The sequence below is a fragment of the Trichomycterus rosablanca genome, chromosome 18 (assembly GCF_030014385.1).
Source record: "Trichomycterus rosablanca isolate fTriRos1 chromosome 18, fTriRos1.hap1, whole genome shotgun sequence".
NCBI classification, from domain to species: domain Eukaryota; kingdom Metazoa; phylum Chordata; class Actinopteri; order Siluriformes; family Trichomycteridae; genus Trichomycterus; species Trichomycterus rosablanca.
In genome coordinates this window covers 22,003,326-22,027,761 of record NC_086005.1, presented here as the reverse complement: position 1 = coordinate 22,027,761, position 24,436 = coordinate 22,003,326, and the positions used below count along the sequence as shown (strand labels likewise).

Here is a 24,436-nt window from a genome sequence, read left to right as displayed (position 1 = left end):
ATGCTGATCAGGGTGTGTCTCTCCGTGCACAAAGCTGATCCACATATGAACTCGCCTCGTGCAGGTGAAAAGAGACAGTCGGTACTGCTCACGTGTCGGAGCTCCTCAGTCAGTGGTGGAGGGTTGTGTCGGTAGAGGTGAAGTGTAAGGCAACCAGGGTAATTGGATACGACTAGATTAGGGGAGAAAATTGGAGGGGAAATCTGAGAAAAACAGGGATAAAAATCATAAACTTCAGGTTTTAACTTAATGGTGATTTTTCTGAACTGTAGAACAGTTCTAGACTAAGCTTAAATACAGGGTGGTTAAGGTACTGAACTAGTGATAAAAAGGTTGCCATTTTTGGGCTCCTGAGCAAGGCCCTTAACTCTTAACTCTCTTCTAAATGCTGTAAACGCAAAGTTGTCATGTGTCATTGTATAACTCTTCAGACCTTTCAGATGTGTGGTGACTTTTCTGTCCTTCCCTAGGTCCTCTCTGCTGCCACAATCGTTGCCAAGCACACCTCCGCCCTATGCAACGCCTGCCGACTCGCCTCCTCCAAAACATCCAACCCTGTTGCTAAGCGACAGTTTGTCCAGAGTGCCAAGGAAGTTGCGAACAGCACAGCCAACCTTGTCAAGTCCATCAAAGTAAGTGCTTTCTCGCACAGTTTATCAATTAAAATTTCAAGCAGTAAAAATATCATGCTTGTACATGCTTTGGCAATGTCCAGTTAAACTGTGACAAATTAAATATGCAGACGAATGATCTAGCCGAAAGGAATCATCATCATCATCATCATTATATGTTTATTTAAAAAGACTTGTTCTTGATTTGTAGTTTGAATATGTATAAGAAGCGACTGCATTCACTGTGTGTGACTCAGAGTGTGGACTTTGCTGTCTTTGTGTGCTTAGGCTTTGGATGGAGCCTTCAACCCTGAGAACAGACAGAAGTGCAAAGCTGCCACAGGGCCGCTGATCGAGGCTGTGGATAATCTTACTGCCTTCGCCTCGAACCCAGAGTTTGCCAGCGTGCCTGCACAGATCAGCCCAGAGGTACAGTCAGTCCGTAGGCTTCAAACATTATCTACACTCTATATATGGCTGAAAAGTGTACGAAAAAAAGACTTTACTTTAGACAACAGGTATCGTAAAGTCATAATGCTGAATATTTTGTGTGCACGTACAGGGTCATGCTGCAATGGAGCCCATCGTGATTGCAGCTAAAACCATGCTGGAGAGCTCCACAGGTCTCATCCAGACTGCCCGCTCACTGGCTGTCAACCCCAAAGACCCGCCCAAGTGGTCAGTCCTAGCCGGCCACTCCAGGACCGTTTCCGACTCGATCAAGAAACTCATCACCAACATGAGGTGCTTATACAAGTTTGACTTGGTTTGGAGGACATTTAGGACCACTACAAGAACTAAACTAGACCATGCTAACGTATACTACCAGGGTAACACAAGCTGCTCTGGTTGTTTTAACACTAACTGACTCCAATTTCCCATACCCCATGAGATGTAGATGTATTGTAGTTGATTATCCATGTTTTTGTGTTTGTGTTTTTTGGTTTTCCCCTTGTTTAATGACTGTTCATGTAATGTTTAATATGTGAGATCATGTGGCGCAATGATAAGAACCATGCTTCTGGAAACAACTGGGGTCTTGAATCCCAAGCTGGGCTCACAAATACAAAAGGCGCGTGGCATAACATGAACCTAGCCGTGGGGTAGGGGGAACACATCTCTGTGCAGTTTCATCCTTAGTGCCGGTCCCAAGCCTCCCAATTAGGAGGGTTACATTAGGAAGGACATCTGGCGTAAAAACTGCCGAATCAAATATGCCGTCAAATGATCTGTTGTGAGGACCCCAAAGTGAAAAGTTAAAGCTCATAGTGGAGTTGTTTAACTTCAGTCTTTAGCCTCTTGAGACCCTGCGGTCAAATATGAGGCCATTACATTTTGGCTTTATGTTTTATACCTCGTTCTGCTTAACTTAGATAGTTAATAGATAAAGTAAAAACAGAATGAAAATTGCAATAATAAATCAGAGCTCAGGTCTTAAGAGATTAAGGTTTACTGACTTGCAAAACTTCCAAAACACCTGATACAGTTTATAAAGGGCTTGATTTCTAAATTAGCTCACAATTTAAATGAGGTATCCTGGGAGCACCAAAATGTTCTTTTTGCAGGTAAGTGGCCCTCCAGGACTGGAGCTAAGAAATTCTGTCTTAAACTATAAGCAGGTCTGCATGACATTACTTGACTAAATACAGCTTGAGGCCAATTAAAAAAAGTTATTACTTTTACTTTGTTAATTAGCCTTAGTCCAAAACTAAAGAAACAAGTGTCATTAACCAGCCATGTCTTGACTGATCGACCTGTAAATGAGATGTTTTGCTGAAGCGTTCCTTTAAAAATGAGGCATGTTTAGCTTCTTCCCTTAGTCAGTCTGGTACTGATACTTTAGTCTTTGTCAAATGTTCACAGAGATAAGGCTCCAGGCCAGAGGGAGTGTGACGAGGCCATCGAGGTTCTCAACAACTGCATCCGTGAAGTGGACCAGGCTTCTCTCGCTGCCATCAGCCAACAACTCGCACCCAGAGACGACATCTCCCATGAGGTAACCGTCAGCCCTCCAGCATATGTACAGACAAGCTAAAATACACAATACTGACTCGTGACCTTGAGGAATCCAGCCTGTTCTGAGGGCAAGTGTTAGTATGATGTTTCTGTTATATAAGCAGACAGTAACGTAGTAGCTATTATGCCATAAAATGACACATGTGTTAAGCATGGCATTAAAATCCAAACAAATAAACACATTTGGCAAGTAAATACAGAGTTTTTGGTAATACAGTATATAGATCATGAAGATTAGGATTCTGTGTAGGGTTTTACTAATTTTTCGGATGGCACAGCGGTCTAGTACGTTTTTTAATGAAAATAAAGTTCGACCATGGGTGTCCAAACATTTACATAATACTGTTATGGGTTGTGGCGGCACGGTGGCTCGCTAGGTAGCAAGAAGTTCCTGGGTTCGATCCCCAGGCGGGGCGGTCCGGGTGCTTTCTGTGTGGAGTTTGCATGTTCTCTCCGTGTCTGCGTGGGTTTCCTCCCACAGTCCAAAAACATGCAGTCAGGTTAATTAGAGACACTGAATTGCCCTATAGGTGAATGGGTGTGTGTGTGTGTGTGTATATGTGTCTGCCCTGTGATGGACTGGCGCCTCATCCAGGGTGTTACTGTGTGCCTTGCGCCCTTTGAAAAGCTCGGCTAGGCGCACACCACACCCGGCGACCCTAATTGGATAAGCGGTTGAGTGAGTGAGTGAGTGAGTGAGTGTTATGGGTTGGCACCCTGCCCCAAAATGAAATTAAATGTAACTCATAACATTAATGATGAAGCTGGATTTTCAATTAATCAGGATGGTTTCAATGGTTAAAATAACTGACACGTAACAATACCCATTGTATACCCATTATATAATGTGTGAAATCAACATTCATATTGTCTGTCCTTATTCACGTTCTTGTACTATGTGTTTTAGGCTCTACATGAGCAGATGGCAGCCTCAGTACAGGAGATCAGCAACCTGATTGATCCAGTGGCCATCGCAGCTCGTTCTGATGCCTCTCAGCTAGGACACAAGGTACCCCTGGGCTGCTGGTCTTTATTAGCCTTCCTGATAGTCTTTGTAGTACTATTAAACATGATCTGTATTGTCTGTCTTGCAGGTGTCTCAGATGGCAAGCTACTTCGAGCCACTTATTTTTGCAGCTATCGGCACTGCTTCGAAGATCCTGAATAGTCAACAGCAAATGAGTGTGCTGGACCAGACCAAGACTCTGGCGGAGTCTGCGTTACAGATGCTCTACACCGCTAAAGAAGCTGGCGGGAACCCCAAGGTTTTTTTCCCCACTGTTTTTAAAACACCTGAATATTATGCATCAGTCATAAAACTCTTGTTTTATTTTAACTGTTTTCTACATAAAGTGTTTAGTATTATTTTTTGCTAACATCAGTGTTGGCGTATAAGCTTCAACCCTTGACTCATTGTTCTTTAGGCTGCCCACACTCAGGAGGCCCTGGAGGAGTCTGTGCAGATGATGAAGGAGGCCGTGGATGACCTGGGTGGTACGATGGCCGAAGCAGCCAGTGCAGCAGGAGCTGTGGGCGGCATGGTGGACTCCATCAGCCAAGCTATTAACAAGATGGAAGATTCCGGTGTGGAGGCTGACGGAACCTTCGTGGACTACCAGACCACCATGGTGAAGACGGCCAAGGCCATCGCAGTCACCGTGCAGGAAATGGTACGTCCTGGTCTACCAGCTTGTTAGCTCACTAACCGCACATTGTTATGGTTGTATTCGTGCGAATGTCTAAACCCTGATATTCCTCGTCATGTCACCAGGTTACCAAATCAAACACCAACCCTGATGAGCTGGGAGGCCTGGCCAATCAGCTGACCAATGAGTTCGGTGACCTGGCTTCAGAAGCCAGAGGTGCTGCCATCACTGCAGAGAATGATGAGGTAACAAGCGTTGTCATTTTGTTCTTTGGTCTTTTGTTCAGCTGAAAAAGCCGTGGCATTTCTCTGCATTCGATTCTCACATGCGCACACGTTTTATTTGGGTTTCTTACAACATTTAGCTGATTTCAACTAGTTTAAAGCTATTGTATAAATGGTTCATATGTAATCTGTAAGGTCACTATTCTTTTTTCTGTCTTTTCGTAGATTGGCTCTCACATTAAGAAGCAGGTAACAGAGCTGGGCTATGGCTGCACCTCATTGGTCACCAAGGCCGGAGCCCTGCAGTGCAGTCCCAACGATTCCATCACCAAGAAGGAGCTGATAGATGCGGCCCGGAAAGTCTCTGAGAAGGTGTGTCTATCTGTCTGTCTGTCTATCTGTCTGTCTGTCTGTCTGTCTGTCTATCTATCTATCTGTCTATCTATCTGTCTGTCTGTCTGTCTGTCTATCTGTCTGTCTATCTATCTGTCTATCTATCTATCTATCTATCATCTCTCATCTCTCTAATCTATCTATCTATCTGTCTGTCTGTCTGTCTGTCTGTCTGTCTGTCTGTCTGTCTGTCTATCTATCTATCTATCTATCTATCTATCTATCTATCTATCTATCATCTCTCATCTCTCTAATCTATCTATCTATCTATCTATCTATCTGTCTGTCTGTCTGTCTGTCTGTCTATCTATCTATCTATCTATCTATCTATCTATCTACAGTGTATCACAAAAGTGAGTACACCCCTCACATTTCTGCAAATATTTCATTATATCTTTTCATGGGACAACACTATAGACATGAAACTTGGATATAACTTAGAGTAGTCAGTGTACAGCTTGTATAGCAGTGTAGATTTACTGTCTTCTGAAAATAACTCAACACACAGCCATTAATGTCTAAATAGCTGGCAACATAAGTGAGTACACCCCACAGTGAACATGTCCAAATCGTGCCCAAATGTGTCGTTGTCCCTCCCTGGTGTCATGTGTCAAGGTCCCAGGTGTAAATGGGGAGCAGGGCTGTTAAATTTGGTGTTTTGGGTACAATTCTCTCATACTGGCCACTGGATATTCAACATGGCACCTCATGGCAAAGAACTCTCTGAGGATGTGAGAAATAGAATTGTTGCTCTCCACAAAGATGGCCTGGGCTATAAGAAGATTGCTAACACCCTGAAACTGAGCTACAGCATGGTGGCCAAGGTCATACAACGGTTTTCCAGGACAGGTTCCACTCGGAACAGGCTTCGCCAGGGTCGACCAAAGAAGTCGAGTCCACGTGTTCGGCGTCATATCCAGAGGTTGGCTTTAAAAAATAGACACATGAGTGCTGCCAGCATTGCTGCAGAGGTTGAAGACGTGGGAGGTCAGCCTGTCAGTGCTCAGACCATACGCCGCACACTGCATCAACTCGGTCTGCATGGTCGTCATCCCAGAAGGAAGCTGACGCACAAGAAAGCCCGCAAACAGTTTGCTGAAGACAAGCAGTCCAAGAACATGGATTACTGGAATGCCCTGTGGTCTGACGAGACCAAGATAAACTTGTTTGGCTCAGATGGTGTCCAGCATGTGTGGCGGCGCCCTGGTGAGAAGTACCAAGACAACTGTATCTTGCCTACAGTCAAGCATGGTGGTGGTATTGGGCTGCATGAGTGTTGCTGGCACTGGGGAGCTGCAGTTCATTGAGGGAAACATGAATTCCAACATGTACTGTGACATTCTGAAACAGAGCATGATCCCCTCCCTTCGAAAACTGGGCCTCATGGCAGTTTTCCAACAGGATAACGACCCCAAACACAACCTCCAAGATGACAACTGCCTTGCTGAGGAAGCTGAAGGTAAAGGTGATGGACTAAACCCAATTGAGCACCTGTGGCGCATCCTCAAGTGGAAGGTGGAGGAGTTCAAGGTGTCTAACATCCACCAGCTCCGTGATGTCATCATGGAGGAGTGGAAGAGGATTCCAGTAGCAACCTGTGCAGCTCTGGTGAATTCCATGCCCAGGAGGGTTAAGGCAGTGCTGGATAATAATGGTGGTCACACAAAATATTGACACTTTGGGCACAATTTGGACATGTTCACTGTGGGGTGTACTCACTTATGTTGCAGCCATTTAGACATTAATGGCTGTGTGTTGTGTTATTTTCAGAAGACAGTAAATCTACACTGCTATACAAGTTGTACACTGACTACTCTAAGTTATATCCAAGTTTCATGTCTATAGTGTTGTCCCATGAAAAGATATAATGAAATATTTGCAGAAATGTGAGGGGTGTACTCACTTTTGTGATACACTGTATCTATCTATCTATCTATCTATCTATCTATCTATCTATCTATCTATCATCTCTCATATCTATCTATCTATCTATCTATCTATCTATCTATCTATCTATCTATCTATCTATCATCTCTCATCTCTCTAATCTATCTATCTATCTGTCTGTCTGTCTGTCTGTCTGTCTGTCTATCTGTCTGTCTCTATCTGTCTGTCTGTATCTATCTGTGTCTGTCTGTCTGTCTGTCTGTCTATCTCTGTCTGTGTCTGTCTGTCTGTCTGTCTATCTATCTATCTATCTGTCTGTCTATCTATCTCTGTCTGTGTCTGTCTGTCTATCTATCTATCTATCTATCTATCTGTCTGTCTGTCTGTCTATCTATCTATCTCTGTCTGTGTCTGTCTGTCTGTCTGTCTGTCTATCTGTCTATCTATCTATCTATCTATCTATCTATCTATCTATCTATCTATCTATCTATCTATCTATCTATCTATCTATCTATCATCTCTCTAATCTATCTATCATATGCTATCTTAAGTAATTGCCCGCTAGCCAGCGCACATCTCTCTGTTGAGAGAGTGTTAGGTTTAGTTTTGCCGGGGGGCTCGCTTTGTTCTCGCCTTTTTCTCTGTGTTTTATGCTTAATTTTTCCAAGTTCTAGTGCTTAGTTATGGCTTTCGAAATACAAGAGAAGTGGAAAGCGAAAGGAGGGTGTATCTAGGTATTGCTGTGGACCTCTAGGTAGTGCTGTAGCACTTCTGTGGACCTTAGTCCACCCCCTGGGAACCCCACTGTTTCGGACAATCGCATTTTACGGACCACCCCCCATAGCGTTCGTGTCATTATGTCAGAATTGTGTCATTTGAAACCAAACTTTAACTTTTATTATTTGCCTTTCTTGCTTGGTGTTTCAGGTGTCTCACGTGTTGGCAGCACTGCAGGCTGGGAACCGCGGCACTCAGGCTTGCATTACAGCTGCCAGTGCCGTGTCTGGAATCATCGCTGACCTCGACACAACGATCATGTTTGCTACAGCCGGTACACTGAATCGGGAGAATGCGGAGACCTTCGCCGATCACAGGTTTTTAACTGATTATGCTTTTCTGTGCTGAATGATGTCACTTAAAACGCATTTAGAGTGCTTCTTTACTTTACGCATCAACCATTTGGCCTTTTAGTCAAATCACAGGCTCACAAATGGAATTGGGTGTTTTTCGTGTTGTGATCAAAACCTCTTCCGGACTTCAAATGTACCATTCCCTGTCCTGTCAGAGAACACATCCTGAAGACTGCTAAAGTTCTGGTGGAGGACACCAAGCTGTTGGTGTCTGGTGCTGGAGCCAGTCAGGAGAAGCTGGCACAGGCTGCTCAGTCCTCCGTCAACACCATCACCAAACTGGCCGACGTGGTCAAGCTGGGGGCTGCCAGCCTGGGCTCAGAGGACCCAGAGACGCAGGTATGGCTGTTTCTAACATCCCTGTGTGATATTTTCATTTTTCTTCCCTGCATAAAGCATCATTTGTGTTTATTTAATATGGACACTGATGTTTTAATGCTTTTGTTAAATCAAGTTTGACTGTCACTAATATAAATCACTGTAGTTAAACTGTTGTTGCACTCAGTTCTCTTTTCTTTTCTTCTTTACATTCCTCTCCTCTTGACAAACATGACTCTGTTCCTCTTGTGGCTTTCTTCCTGGTCAGGATGTGGGTACTGTTTGTGTGTTTTCACTGTGTGTTGATCACTAGCGTGTGTTTATTGTCTGTCTCATGGGAAAGACACATTTTGACCAGGATGGTCCTCTCTACAGCCTTTTATAGAACATGGGCTCCACATTGCATATCTGCTTCATGTTCTGCCTGTAGCAACACATTTGATGTTACGTGTTACCTTAATTGGGCTGTAATGGAAGTGTAAACTCCATACAATCTAATATTAAGCTTTAATGTAATGAGAGTACCTTGGATGGCAAAGGAGCCAAACAAATGGATCCTTGACCAAATTAAACATAACCTCTTTATTTAACCATCACACTGACTCTGTGCTGTGATGTTCATGTTTTTACAGAGGTTATTTGCATGTATGAACAGAGGTTGAGCTGTTCTTCGCATGTGTTCACAGAAGCTACACCAACACCACCACTAATTAAGTCCTTTATTTATGTGTTTACTCATCATTTATCTTAAATCCTGCCTCTTTGATTGACTGACTGTGTGTTTTTGTGCATATCGGAATGGGTGTGGATAAATTTTTATGAAGTTACCAGATGTCAGTGTTGGACTGTGGTGATGCTTCTCTCAGTAACAGGGCTGTACTCTCTGTTCCAGGTGGTCCTGATCAATGCAGTCAAAGACGTGGCTAAAGCTCTGGGTGACCTCATTCGAACTACCAAGGCAGCAGCTGGCAAGCCTCACGATGACCCTGCCATGCTGCAGCTTAAGAGCTCTGCCAAGGTAGGCACTTGGGCTTTAGCAGGCTCATTAAAATTCTCACTGACCAGTATGGTCAGTACGTAGTGCCAGCCAGTGTTATTAGTGTAGATTGGTTGGTTGGCCGGCCAGGTTGGTTGATAGCACCACCCATCCTGAGCTCAGCATTGATTGGCTAGTGTAATAGACCGCTGCACCACCCAAGTTCTGTCTTATACTGTAATTATTACTAATATTTGTAATGTTTTTTTACTACATTAGTTAACTTGATCAATATGCTGGAATTATATTATCAGTGTTTTATATTATACTATAAATGTTTTTGAAAAATCATATTCAGCAATTTAAATACATTAAAAGATCTAAAACTGGCATTAACTCCAGGTTTATATTTAAAGTTTTTAAGTTTGTCCTGTAGGCAGTTGTAGCTCAGTAGTTAAGGTACAAGACTAGTAATCTGAAGGTTGTGGTTCAAGCCCTGTTGGGCCCATAACCCTTAATTGAAAGAATTGTTTTTGGTCACAATTGCAAGTTGCTTTGAATAAAACCCTTTGCCAAATGCCCTAAATGTAAATCTACTCAGCACACCTGGCCCCATCGTTTTGTCCAAACTAGGTTTAACATGACGTAAAAATATATGTGCACATTGTTTTTTCTCCATGCTACACCATAATCTGTAAAGCTTGTGTGATGCATTTTTCAAATCGTACTAACCTGCAGTGTTGGTTGCCATTGGTAGGTAATGGTTACGAATGTGACGTCCCTGCTGAAGACGGTTAAGGCTGTGGAGGATGAAGCCACCAAAGGCACACGTGCATTGGAGGCGACCATCGAGCACATCAAACAAGAACTGACTGTGAGGACGTCCTTCAGCTCTTATTCTTATTTAGGATTAAGCTAAATGCTTAAATGTTAATTTTAATAAGAAGTTTTAGCTCACTATGCAACAAAATAGTAAATGTTTCATAGAGTTAACTGGCATGTCATTTCTTAAAGCTTTTTTTGGCTGGTAGTAACCAAATGTGGTGTTGTCCCTTAGGTGTTCAGAAGTCCAGATCCTCCACCGAAGACAGCTACGCCCGAGGAGTTTATTCGCATGACCAAGGGCATCACGATGGCCACGGCCAAGGCGGTGGCTGCTGGAAACTCTTGTCGTCAAGAGGACATTATCGCCACAGCCAACCTGAGCAGGAGAGCCATTGCTGAAATGCTTCACTCTTGCAAGGTGACGCTCACACCCAGGCTTTCACTACAGTGGCAGCGAGGCTCCTAAAATATAATTAAGGGCTTATTTACTTACAAATAAGATTGTGTTTAACGATTTAACATTGTTCATTTGCATAGATTTAGTGCTTTACGTTTATTGGTTAATTTGCACTATGAGGCGGTCCTAGCAATCCTACGGCAGTTCAGTTAGCAGTCGGTTAAAGTCTGTGAGGTCTGTAAAGTTAGGCACATTTCCTGTGAATTTAGTATAATTATTGTCAGCAAGAGGTTTTAGTTCGAAATCAATGTGTCAGAAATGTCAGTGTCCCTTAAATAGATCAGCATTGAAGTTTTTATAATTTAACACATTAATAATGCAAGTTACTTCTTTGATCTTTTAAAGATGGGATATACTTCTTTAAGTGGTTATCAAGATACTGCCCGGCTTAACACTGTATTTTGCAGCACTTGTAAACTAAATCCAGTGTTATCTAAGCAAGACTACTAACATTCTCTTATTAATTTTCCTACAGCAAGCAGCCTACCATCCGGAGGTAAGCACAGAAGTGCGTGGACGTGCCCTGCGCTTCGGAACGGAGTGTGCCAGCGGCTACCTGGGTCTCCTGGAACACGTGCTTGTGGTAAGTTCACAGCTGCTACAGTTAGGGTGCTTCCTTTCCATAAAAACATACGCCCAGACAAATCCACAGAGAGTCTCCTTAGGAACGCTGGGGGGTGTCACAGGTCCAAACTGTGTATGGAAGGCTAGAAATGTCATTTGACCTTAGGCTATTTATCTCATCCAGGCGCTCAGGTAGCAGTGGGCAACCGGCTCAGCCTTCAGGGTGTCCCTACACTGCAGGCTGCGTATAATGAGTGGATTAACACTTGACTTAATGTAGCTTTAATATTACACATCTCGACCAATTAGAGAGATAGAGATAAGCAATGCTGACGCCATTAGAACATATAAACGCTGGCTGCATTTCACAAGCGTCATACAGGACAGTCATTAACTATACATTTGTAGTTATAATATTCTGAGTTTTAGAGCTGTGTCACCTTTATTTACTGATTAGGGTATAATGCTAATAGAAGTTTACTGCTATGCCTAGTGACTGGTACAACTTATACAAACTTTGTCATTATGGCCAAGTTAGGGCTAATAAATTTGATCCAAATAGTTCCCCATTAGTGGGGTCCTAGAGAGCATAACTGGCCCTGCTTTGGGTAGATCTGACTCCTTACACACATACACATATACACACAACCCTTTACAAAATCATCCACCTCTCTGGTTAATTTTGTTAATTCTAAACTCTGTGTAATTTTATTTTACCCACACAACACTGGGGTCATTGGGATACCTAGAGCAATGCAGTAAAGTCGATGTGAAGAGAACACAAGGGTTAATAGCATATTACCCAGCTTCAACTACAAATAATGTATAAAATTGAAATATAAAGCCTATGTGTTGTTTAGTCTCTGGGTTATGGGTTTATATTAATCTTACATTATATGTTTTTAAGGTTTATTATTTTCACCACTGACATGCTACAAATGCCCAGAACAGACCCCCTTCTTTATGTGGCAGCTATAAACATATATTGATTATTATTCTGACCCTTTTACTTTCCTTTTTCTTCGTTTCACCTCGTGTGTGTGTTCTGTTCACTGTGGTAGCCGGTGAGTAGGAGCTGATTGACCTGCATGTGTGTGTCCTCTGCATTGTGTGTGAGTTTTGAAAGATGAACAGCCTTTGACCAGAGTTATTATTATCTACTCTCTCATAGCTTAACAGAAGCTCTGGAGCTTTGCTATTTTAAAACAATGGGTGGAATTGTTATTGCTGAAGTTTGGATTTTTAACTTTTTAAAGATATGATATACATGTACAAGTAGGGAGTAGTGAGTGATTAAAATACTCTTTATAAATAAAATAAATCAGTAAGATAGAGAAAATTAGATACATGATGCTGAGTCTATCAGTCAGGAAATGCAGATTCAGTAGACTAATAAACATGACATTAATTGTTTGAAGTAACTGTTTTGGGTTGAGAATTTAATATGAATAAATAACAGGAAAAAGCAAATTGGTGTTAATAAAATTAGGTTCTCTTTTAAGCTTTTCAGCAGCCCATTTTCAGTGTAGTGCTTTAAACAATACGTTAAGCATGTTATTACTTAATTCTTTAATTAGTTCTAGGTCATTTTACATATGCGGTTGCACCCCAGTCCATATTTCAGTGTGCTTACCATTGTGTTTCTAGCGAAATAACAGTTTATCTAAACCCTGTGATCTCTGTATGTTAATGGTGTGTCTTGATACAACATTAGAAACTGCTGTCAAGCTTAAACAGCTGAACATGCATCATATTTGCACCCAAAATACATTGTTTATTTAAATGTATGGAGCTGGGAATTGAGTGTATTGTGTATGTACGTATATGCATGTGATAATACTTACATTTTATATTACAGAGAAGGACTCTGTATTCATTACATAACACTTAATTATGTTCTTAGTTAATTGTATATGTATAACAGTGTGTGTTCTCAAAGCTGTTATTCTTTGCATTGTGTGTGTTGCTGAGGCTTTTCTTAGCCTTTTATTTAAATGAGCCAAGAGAGGCATGTCAGACAACAGAGTGGCCACACAGATGACCAACACCTGTTATAGTCTTAACAGTGCGACTCAGAAGGACACTCTGAGGACATACGAACTAAGAATGGTCACTTCAGACTATTAATAAGTCCTTGTTTAGTGCCATCTGTTTGTTTTACTGTCTACAGTCGACACCTTCACCTTCATTCTTTCAGTTCTTAACTCAATTCCAGCCATTCCAGTTAAATGCAGGCCAATAAAGTAATCCTTTTGAAACTACTACTCACTGCATCAGTCAAAGTTAAAGGAATTGATGCTAGCTGAAACATAGTAATTAATAAACATTAATTTGCTTATGTAAATCCAGTCTGTGACTTTTTAGGCCAGTTTGTAATTCCCTGTAATCCCCTTTTTATTAACCATTATTCCTCACTCATGAAAGGCTCCAGTTGATGTCCTGTACTCACTGCATCTCTTTTCCTCACCAGATAATCCAAAAACCCAGTTCTGATCTGAAGCAGCAGCTGGCAAACTACTCCAAACGGGTGGCCGGATCTGTCACTGAGCTCATCCAGGCAGCCGAGGCCATGAAAGGTACATGAACGGTTCCACTGCAAACACAGAGTGACACTTTCCTTTATGTCCAGTATTATGAGATATACAGGGAAGCATACAGTAATTTAAGTGCCATACTTATGAACATAAAGCCACAAATACAATCAGATGCTCCTGGCAGAGCTAGAAGGAAGAATCTGCATGCCCACATCTACAAGTTTCATTCCATGCATTTATTTTAGCTTCAACCGGGTCAGAGTCACAGCGGGCCCTAGAAAACACTGGGTAGAAGGCAGGGCACCAATCCATCACAAGGCTTCAGCCAACCCCTTAGACATTGCAAATCATGTCTATGTATTTCTTTCCGAAACATGCTCAGGTGGCGCAGCACTTTATTATGCTAGCCTACCAACACTGGGATCAAGGTTTGATTTTTAGTGGTGCCATTGGCCTGCCGGGCTTCTACAAAGACATGATCGGCTATGGCTCAGGTACAGATGGTCGAGTCCCTGTGATAGATTGGCTCCCCAAATTTTCCTGATGAAACCGAAACTGCCGCAACACAGGCCAGGTTTATAGTGGTTAATAAAATTAAAAATTAAATTTTTTAAGAGAAGCCCAACAAATGGATCATTTATTCAGCGATCTACAACAAATACAACTTCTGTGTAAACACAATTGATTGGTATTTAAATCACCAGGCTACAATGCAACAAGCTTCACCTTTTTTTCCTCCAACTTGTTCTTTTCCTCACAGGCACTGAATGGGTGGACCCAGAAGACCCCACCGTTATCGCAGAAAACGAGCTGCTTGGTGCAGCGGCCGCTATCGAAGCCGCCGCCAAGAAGCTGGAGCAGCTGAAACCACGAGCCAAGCCCAAGGTGCGAAGAAGTTTCTTCACCATCTCAAGCTCTGTCACACCCTAGCCAACTATGTGCTAATGGCTTAGCTGTTTTGTTAGTTGTGTGTAATAATGGTCATACTGAAATAGTGATGATATCGTGATGATCAGAGTGAATGTGTGAACTACAGTCGGCTGTTATACAGTGTGACCTGTTAGCATTGTATGAAAGATGGCATGCTATGCAAAAAGCATTTATATTTTATTGTTGTTGATAGTTTAGGCTAAATAGATTATTCCAAGTTATTAAGAATCAAAATGTTCTCGCATTCTCTGCTTTAAACAGTTTGCACGTGGACGAAAGGTAAACCAGAAATCATATCTTCAGTCTTCTGGTTGTCATGACATTTCATCAGTTAGCAAGAATCACTGTCATAGCCAATGCCATTACATACCCACATGCCATTGTTCTGTTTTTGTCCAGTGTGAAAAAAATGAACACAATTCCTGCTATACAGCTGATAATAATTGTGATCTTGGTTTATGTTTGTACAGGAGGCTGATGAGAGCCTGAACTTCGAAGAGCAGATTTTGGAGGCAGCCAAGTCAATTGCCGCAGCCACTAGTGCACTGGTGAAGGCTGCATCTGCTGCACAAAGAGAACTGGTAGCCCAGGGCAAGGTGGGTGCCATTGTATCGGCTAGAAAAACGATTAATACGCTTTTTTACTGTAAACTGCTACATTTAAAGCCCAGTCTTGTGTAAAAAATTTCATATTTAAGGTCTGTTTATTTTCTTTTGCGCAGGTCGGCGCCATCCCAGCCAACGCAGTGGACGATGGACAGTGGTCTCAGGGTCTCATTTCAGCTGTAAGTTTTCTTTACACCAAGCTAATGTTCCCCACAAGCACTTAAATTGCTGTGAGAAGCAGATCTCTGAGCTGGTGTATAGTTAGTGTAAGAAAAACAGCTGGTACACTAAAATAGAAGCTTGAAACATAAAATTGAAAATAATGAGAGAATCTATGCTGCACTCACTATTAGTGTGCTGGCCTGTTTATTGATTTTCATGTTTTACCAATGCTTTATCCTGGTTGGAGTTGCGATTGGTCTGGCTTCTCCGGAATCACTAGGCACAATGCAGTAACACACACCAGACACAGGGCCTCCATTACAGTGTCTCTTGTGTATAAATTAGAATCATCTCTTATTCAGACCCTTTGTTGCGGTATCCAGATTGAGTAATGTTTGCTTTGATTATCCTTGAGATGTTTCCATCTGTCCACAATCGGCACACATGGGTTCTAGAAGGGTCTACAATTTACACTGCATTGTCAGGACAAAAACCAAAGCTTGGCCACAGGTTGATTGGCCAAGTAGAGAATCTGGCCAAGAAAGACCTTGCTGATGGTTATAAGAAAGAACCCAGTGGTCACTCTGAATGAGCTCCAAAAGTCCTGTGCCACAATGGCAAAACTTGTTGGGCGGACAACCATCTTTGCATCAAACCAAAGCATAGATGTTGTTGCACACATGGCATCTACAACGACCCCATAATTTACACTGCATTGTCAGAACAAAAAACAAAGTATAGCTTGACCAGTCAAACTGAGCATCTAGCCAAGAAAGACCTTGCTGATGGTTATAAGAAAGAACCCAATTGTCACTCTAAAAGAGCTCCAAATATCCTGTGCGGAAATGGCAAAACCTGTTTGATGAACAACCATCTCTGCAGCAAAGCTTGTAGCCAAGAAGACCGGCTACTGTATTTGGTCTGAATATTTTATGAATGGACTTCCTAAACCTAACAGATTAGGTTTGTATTGATCTTGATTGTTTTACTTAAATTTAGGGACAGTGGTAGCCTAGTGGGTAGAGCTTTGGGCTATCAGCCGGAATACTGGCATTTCAAATCCAGGCTCTGCTATGCAGCCACTGTTGGGTCCTTGAGCAAGGCCCTTAACCCTGTCTGCTCCAGGGCGCCGTACGATGGCTGACCCTGCGCTCTGACCCCAGCTTCCAAACAAGCTGGGATATGTGAAGAAAGAATTTCATTGTACTGTACACCTGTATATGTGACAAATAAAGTATACCTTCTCTCAGTCATATAAAACCAATTGAAATCTCTGCTTATATGTTTTGGTAAATATATGCTCGTTTTGTGTTGCAGGCTCGTATGGTCGCTGCAGCCACCAACAACCTGTGCGAGGCGGCTAACTCGGCAGTGCAGGGCCACGCTAGCGAGGAGAAGCTGATCTCCTCAGCTAAGCAGGTGGCTGCTTCCACTGCTCAGCTGCTTGTGGCCTGCAAGGTCAAGGCTGACCAGGACTCACAAACCATGAAGAGACTCCAGGTCAGTTGGGGGATCAATGGTGTGTGCTGTATGTGTTCTCTGGGAGATGTGAAAGCATTTAGATACTAGAAAACCATCCACTAGGAGGAGCACAACTTGGCTAGCTAGCTTGTTATATAGGAATTTTAGAACATGATTTCCTTTCTGAATTTCATGCTGTCATTTCCTTCCATGTGTGTCACAAATTTAAGCTAGAACTCATTGACGTCGACATCTGTTGTGCCGGGGAGGGAATGCTTATTGGTTGACTCCCGGCTTTTGTACCTCCATCAACACAACAATAACTTGTGTCGAGCTGGAGAAGTGGCTCTGTAGCCAGGGATAGACCTAGGTGTCATGCTCTAGGATTACATGGTATTCTCTCCCAGTCCAGCTGTCCTATTGAGCTTAGGTCATTCTATGTTTAGCTTTTATTATACTCATCCTGCTAGTATTGTTCAGTTGTTTTATAGAGTGCACATTATTAGGTTGATCCCATGTTTGTGTAGGAAAAGCAATAAGTAATCAATAAGTAATCTGGTTCCATTCCCACTTTTACTGATCTCAGTTTCATAATGTGTCTAGAAATAGCCTCGACCATGTAGGATTCAGGCCTTTCCATGGCATCTTTTGTTCTCCTGTTAAAGCAGCAGTGTCTAAGTTATTGTGGATCTGTGGCAGCAGCTGCACCATGGCTAAGGGTTTCCTATTTTATTTCTTATTTATTATTACTGTAGAGCTGGAAAACCATGAATGTGTGTCCTTTACTGAAATAATTTTATCTCAGGCATTTAGCGCTGTCTAAGCTATTTGTTTGAAGCATTTTTATGCTTAAAGGTGTGGTGATATAATATATATGCAGATAATGGTGGGTGTTTTATGTCACAGTACACAGTACACAGGACAAATGATCTGCTGTGGCAACCCCTAACAGGGATCATTTTTGCCATAGAGAGCCTGAGAAGACATACCATTAACTACAGAATTGCTACATTAGCTACAGGATGATGTTTAACACAAATTTTGACACATTCTTAATAGACAAGCAATGAAGTAGCATCAGTTTAATAATGGAATGTTCCAAAAAGCTCCTTTAAATGTACAGATCAGGAAAAGTCATTAAAATGCTGGAAAAGTATTCAAATTATATTACATTTAGTGAATATAATTGGTGAGTGCAGGTGCATGAGAACACAAGTTTTGTACAATTGTTCCAAGATGTAAGACTCCCCAAGTGCTCTGTCTGGCTAAAGATATGTGAACCCTTGACCATAAGCCTGTTGGGCAGCCTATTCCACAATCATGGGCATTATTACGAAGTTTATTCCCCCACCCCCCTTAATTTGCTGATTATTTCATCAAGTCAATGCATGCAGCTATTTCTTTCATTTTAAAAGATAATAGAGCTACAGTGTATCACAAAAGTGAGTACACCCCTCACATTTCTGCAGATATTTAAGTATATCTTTTCATGGGACAACACTGACAAAATCACACTTTGACACAATGAAAAGTAGTCTGTGTGCAGCTTATATAACAGTTTAAATGTATTCTTCCCTCAAAATAACTCAATATACAGCCATTAATGTCTAAACCACCGGCAACAAAAGTCAGTACACCCTAAGAGACTACACCCCTAAATGTCCAAATTGAGCACTGCTTGTCATTTTCCCTCCAAAATGTCATGTGATTTGTTAGTGTTACTAGGTCTCAGGTGTGCATAGGGAGCAGGTGTGTTCAATTTAGTAGTACAGCTCTCACACTCTCTCATGCTGGTCACTGAAAGTTCCAACATGGCACCTCATGGCAAAGAACTCTCTGAGGATCTTAAAAGACGAATTGTTGCGCTACATGAAGATGGCCAAGGCTACAAGAAGATTGCCAACACCCTGAAACTGAGCTGCAGCACAGTGGCCAAGATCATCCAGCGTTTTAAAAGAGCAGGGTCCACTCAGAACAGACCTCGCATTGGTCGTCCAAAGAAGCTGAGTGCACGTGCTCAGCGTCACATCCAACTGCTGTCTTTGAAAGATAGGCGCAGGAGTGCTGTCAGCATTGCTGCAGAGATTGAAAAGGTGGGGGGTCAGCCTGTCAGTGCTCAGACCATACGCCGCACACTACATCAAATTGGTCTGCATGGCTGTCACCCCAGAAGGAAGCCTCTTCTGAAGTCTCTACACAAGAAAGCCCGCAAGCAGTTTGCTGAAGACATGTCAACAAAGGACATGGATTACTGGAACCATGTCCTATGGTCTGATGAGACCAAGATTAATTTGTTTGGTTCAGATGTTCTCAAGCATGTGTGGCGGCAATCAGGTGAGGAGTACAAAGATAAGTGTGTCATGCCTACAGTCAAGCATGGTGGTGGGAATGCCATGGTCTGGGGCTGCATGAGTGCAGCAGGTGTTGGGGAGTTACATTTCATTGAGGGACGCATGAACTCCAATATGTACTGTGAAATACTGAAGCAGAGCATGATCCCCTCCCTCCGGAAACTGGGTCGCAGGGGAGTGTTCCAGCATGATAATGACCCCAAACACACCTCTAAGATGACCACTGCTTTATTGAAGAGGCTGAGCGTAAAGGTGATGGACTGGCCAAGCATGTCTCCAGACCTAAACCCAATAGAACATCTTTGGGGCATCCTCAAGCGGAAGGTGGAGGAGCGCAAAGTCTCGAATATCCGCCAGCTCCGTGATGTCGTCATGGAGGAGTTGAAAAGCTTTCCAGTGGCAACCTGTGAAGCTCTGGTAAACTCCATGCCCAGGAGAGTTAAGGCAGTTCTGGGAAATAATGGTGGCCACACAAAATATTGACACTTCAGGAACTTTCACTAAGGGGTGTACTCACTTTTGTTGCCGGTGGTTTAGACATTAATGGCTGTATATTGAGTTATTTTGAGGGAAGAATAAATTTACACTGTTATATAAGCTGCACACAGACTACTTTTCATTGTGTCAAAGTGTCATTTTGTCAGTTGTCCCATGAAAAGATATACTGAAATATCTGCAGAAATGTGAGGGGTGTACTCACTTTTGTGATACACTGTATGTATACCCTTGCTTTTTCCATTTTTGTAATGATTAAACATACTCACAGCTGGCTGGTTTGGTTGAAAGTTTTAAACTAAAATGTACTTTAATTTTATGCCTTTAGTCAGTACTCTGCTCTCTTGTGTCATAAGACTTGGGGAGGCCTTAAAAAAACTAAAGAAACTCAAGTCTATTAAACTGTTTTCTCTATCAGAGCTCATTTAGATGCTCAGATCATATGGTTCCATCTGAAGTGATACATATCTGTCCAAATGTAAACGTCCATGACTTGTTTCCCAACAGCACTGTGTGTTATGGCTCATATCTGGGCCAGTCCTTTACCTAACCTCTGTCTTGATGGAAATGCAAACTGAGCTTTAAATCACTCTCAGCAGTAAGCTCTCCTCTGTTATCACTACCTCAAAAGGCAAAACAAGAAAAAAATGTTTAAGATACGACTGCCAGAGGAGTCAGTTAGATGTGCGTTTTGTTTTGGATGAATCATGGCTCTGCTTCTCTCACATTTTCCTCTCTCAGATTGCATTGCCTTTTAAAGTAATCACCGGAGTCCACACAGAAGCAGTGTTATGGTTTAGCGTGGACTTTTTAGAAGGACCGTCATCCTCTCTTGTACTGCGTTGTGGCGTAAAGTGTCTGGATTGTGTTTCGTTTAAACAACAGATGTATGGTTTCAAAATGGTTTTGATTCCAAACCACTCAATGTTGATAGGTCTTTGTTATTTATATCTATCTGCGATACTGTCATCAGCATTGTAACATTATGTGACAGCAGTTCTGTTTAAATCTTTCATAAAGATGGAATAGATTTATAAATGACCTGACAGTATTCAGCCAGATCCAAAAAAAAAAAAAAAAAACATTCTGGAAGGTTTGTGTCTCAACAGTCTCACTGTGTTTCTCCTTCAGGCTGCTGGTAATGCAGTAAAGAAAGCTTCAGACAATCTAGTAAAGGCAGCACAAAAGGCTGCTTTCGATGCCCCAGATGATCCCGGTGTAACGGTGAACAAAAGGATGGTGGGCGGCATCGCTCAGGTGAGAAAACGTACACCACAGTCTGTTTTTTTAAGAACTGTCCCGTTACGTCTTTATCTGACATTTTAATAAACCCTAAAACCCCGTGTATGATAACATTTTTGTACAGTTCCTGATTATATGATTGTTTGTAATGTTTGGGGTTAATTATTTTAATGGGTTTAATCACCTTTCAGTGTAAAAACTGCTATAGAAATAAAACATATGGAATATCTTGACGTTAGGGCACCCTTGGCCAAATAACATAACAAGAATAAACACAACTTTGTTGCAAACTATTCCAAAAAGTCAAAGGGGCGCCCATGTGGCGCAGCGGGATATTCCACTAGCACACCAGTGGCAAGATTCTGAACTCCTCGGTTCGAAACTCGATGTTGCCACCGGACGGCTGGGCACCATCTAGTGGGCATTATTGGCAGTGCCTGCAGCAGACACTTATTGGCCACCGTGTCTGCTAGGGCGGGATAATGGTGCCATATACCACAGCACACCTTCAGGGGTCTAGTGGAGTCCATGCCTCAACAGGTCAGGGCTACACAATATTAGGAAGGTGGTCATAATGATATGCCTATATCCACCAAAAAAAACAAACAAGAAGTGCTTGAAATTGTAAACATTGGTACATTCAGTTCGAACCCTGTTACACAGTCTGTCCCAGACTGACTCTGATGTCTGTGTGTGTTCATGTACAGATCATCGCTGCTCAGGAGGAGATGTTAAGGAAGGAGAGGGAGCTGGATGAAGCCAGGAGGAAGCTGGCACAGATCCGACAGCAGCAGTATAAGTTCTTGCCCTCCGAGCTGAGGGAGGACGGTCCTGAGCAGTGAGGAGCATCCTGGGGCCACAAACCTGCTGCATAGAGCCGCCAGCCCTGAGCGCTTCATCTATTCAAGCATTTCTTGCAGGAACAACATTCAGGCTAAATAATTAACGCGATGCAATGGGTGAAAAGTAAACAAATGTATCAGGATGTCTATTTGTTATGAGTTGTCCATTTTCTTTATCGTTCCTGTAATGAGCATCACGGTTCACCACAAGATTATTCGGTTTTTTTGCTTTTTTCTTTGTTTTTTGCACATTGTATGCAAGTAACTGCGCTTTTAATAGAACAAAATGATTAAGTTAGCGGTAGATTATTTAGAATTAGTTTGACTTCTCTAGAAAAAGCATGGGTCCTGTTTGCAGCTAGTTGTTTTAATGTCCTGTATTCATTTCACACACTTTTGACGGTGTTAAACAAAAGTATTTCGCTGGCGCCGAGTGATCATGTGAACAGTTGTAGAGTGTATTGGTCACTGGTTGCTAGCTGGAGGGTTTGTGGATATGTATTGACGTCTGCCAGACTAACCAAAGTGAGGGTAAGAGATACTCTACAGTAAATAATGGGGTGTTTGTATTTTTATCTATCTTTGCTTGTTATCGGCTTCCAAAGAAAGTGCGGTTTGTTGGCAGGCCACGTTCAGGTTGTTAAAACCACACACAGTTGAATTTATATTTGTGGCAGTCGGACCAGCAGTGCAATGATGAACTTTGCGTAAAACAATTCAGAGAGAAAACATATCATTTAAAAAAAACTTCAGAATAATAAAGCTATAAAAATGTTACAAATGCTATCTTCTATTAAATGTATGTTTATACACATTTGTCAGTGTTTGTTGTGTATGTAAACATTTAGGCCTCATGGCAGTCCTTTCAAATGTCTGTCTCACAATGTCTTGAGTATAAAAGCCATATTTTTTGTTATTTTTGTTTCAAACCATGAATTATTATGCAATACGGTGCTACATAACGGATTCCCTTTTTTACAGTGACATTAAAAAGGTGAACAAATATGAGTTAACACAGATAACCATGTCACCCACGTGATTGAAAACGATTTCAAAGTATTAAGTGCTTGTATTAAGAATGTCACTGAATTAGCCAGGTTTGATCCTGTTATGTTGCATTTACTGCATTTCAAAGTGCCTGTATGTTTTTATAAGCGTGTACTGTTAACATTTCTCCCATTTTATGTGCACTTCATTCTTCGTCTAACTTAACAAAATCATATAAAATCACTCTTTTTCAAAGACACCTTGTTGCCTTTGCTGTTTTTTTTTTTTTTTCTTAAATTAAATGCCTTATTATTAACGAGAAATCCTGTGTGAATGGTGGGTACAAGCTGGTAGTGTTTAATATCTGCTACTGCACTATAAATGAATCAGCACCAGCGTTATTATTACATTATTTATTCAGGTGGTGCAGTGGGATATTCCGCTAGCACACCAGCGCCGAGTTTCTGAACTCCACGGTTTGAAACTCTGCTATGCCACCGTTCGGCTGGGCGCCATCTAGCAGGCAGAATTGGCAGTTCCTGCAGCAGACACGGATCTGCTAGGGCGGGATGACCGGACTATGTGGGTGGGGTCTTCAAACGCTGTGTAAGGACCCTGATTAGCAGATAGAGAGGCGCCTGTGCAGAGCGCGTAGGTAAAAAGGGTTCTGCAAAGGGCTGCACGCGGCTCGGAGGAGGCGTGAGCAGCCGTATATCCAACTCGACTGCAATCAGGGATCCCCCAGCAGAGGAACACAAATTGATTATGCTAAATTGGGAGAAAATGCATAAATAAAATAGAAAAAATTATGAATAAAGGAAGTTCAGATGTATTGCTAACAAGTACATGAAATCAATTATATTGAACTGCAACAATTAGTAGCTTTACTTTTCAAACGATTCAAAAGTATAAATAAAAAGATTGTTTTTTGTAATTTAGTCTATTAAATAAAGGTTCAAGTAAATCGCATTTTTAGAGAGTGCCCCAGCTTTTCTGAAAATGGGATGTGTATTTAATCACTCTCTCTGCAATAATGTCGCCTTAGCAAGAAGGTCTTGGGTTTGATTCCCAGGTGGAGTGGTTTGGGTCTTTTCTGTGTGGAGTTTGCATGTCCATGTAGGTTTTCTCTGGGAGCTCTGGTTTCCTACCACAGTCTAAAGACTGCATGCAGTCAGGTTAATAGGAGCAACTAAAAAATTATCCTCTGTGTGTATGTGTGTGTGTGCCTTGTGATGGACCTGTCTGGGGTCTTTCCTACTACATAAATAGCACCCACTGTGACCCTGAATAGGATAAACGGTGGAAAAACAGACAATTAATGAATTAAATCCATATCCAAAACCATGTCCCAGTCACTGGCACTTTTGCGTTTAGTATTCTTTTACCATAAACATACCGTTTGTGCCAGTTGGCAAAGGTGTTATTTTGTTTTTTTTGGCTAATGTAAAAAAAATACAAAGTGTAATTAGTATCTAGCATATATCAGGTGCGTAGGTTTGTAAGTAGATAACACTGTCTAGATTTGGAGAATCTGTAATACTACTTATCTGCAAATGTACAACCATAATCATTGGGGAAAATTAGTAAAATGATATTTTATGGTGCAAATATAACAAGATACACCAGCACGTCACACTATCCCTTCTGTAAATGAAGTCGGCTGGATCAGATTATAAAATACCTTGCACCAACAGGACCTGGCAATCTACTCAGGATTTATGGGAGCTTTATAGTGCACAGTATATCAAAAAAAAAGAGAAAATACTGACCTGCTCTGCTT

General features: G+C 41.9%; 1 protein-coding gene across 2 annotated transcripts in view; it reads left to right on the top strand.

Moving 5' to 3' along the window:
- Positions 1-22,915, top strand: part of tln1 (talin 1) — a 107,238-nt gene extending 84,323 nt beyond the window's left edge. For both annotated transcript variants that reach the window (XM_063014782.1, XM_063014781.1), the window contains 22 exons: positions 471-632; positions 900-1,040; positions 1,174-1,355; positions 2,475-2,607; positions 3,535-3,636; positions 3,722-3,892; positions 4,052-4,297; positions 4,399-4,518; positions 4,723-4,869; positions 7,705-7,871; positions 8,063-8,246; positions 9,118-9,243; positions 9,959-10,075; positions 10,259-10,444; positions 10,959-11,066; positions 13,518-13,623; positions 14,342-14,466; positions 14,982-15,107; positions 15,233-15,295; positions 16,596-16,778; positions 20,717-20,842; positions 21,535-22,915. In XM_063014782.1, the coding sequence (XP_062870852.1) occupies positions 471-632; positions 900-1,040; positions 1,174-1,355; positions 2,475-2,607; positions 3,535-3,636; positions 3,722-3,892; positions 4,052-4,297; positions 4,399-4,518; positions 4,723-4,869; positions 7,705-7,871; positions 8,063-8,246; positions 9,118-9,243; positions 9,959-10,075; positions 10,259-10,444; positions 10,959-11,066; positions 13,518-13,623; positions 14,342-14,466; positions 14,982-15,107; positions 15,233-15,295; positions 16,596-16,778; positions 20,717-20,842; positions 21,535-21,669 (3,156 nt within the window). In that variant the 3' untranslated portion in view covers positions 21,670-22,915. The remainder of the gene's footprint in view (positions 1-470; positions 633-899; positions 1,041-1,173; positions 1,356-2,474; positions 2,608-3,534; positions 3,637-3,721; positions 3,893-4,051; positions 4,298-4,398; positions 4,519-4,722; positions 4,870-7,704; positions 7,872-8,062; positions 8,247-9,117; positions 9,244-9,958; positions 10,076-10,258; positions 10,445-10,958; positions 11,067-13,517; positions 13,624-14,341; positions 14,467-14,981; positions 15,108-15,232; positions 15,296-16,595; positions 16,779-20,716; positions 20,843-21,534) is intronic.
- Positions 22,916-24,436: the final 1,521 nt, after the last annotated feature.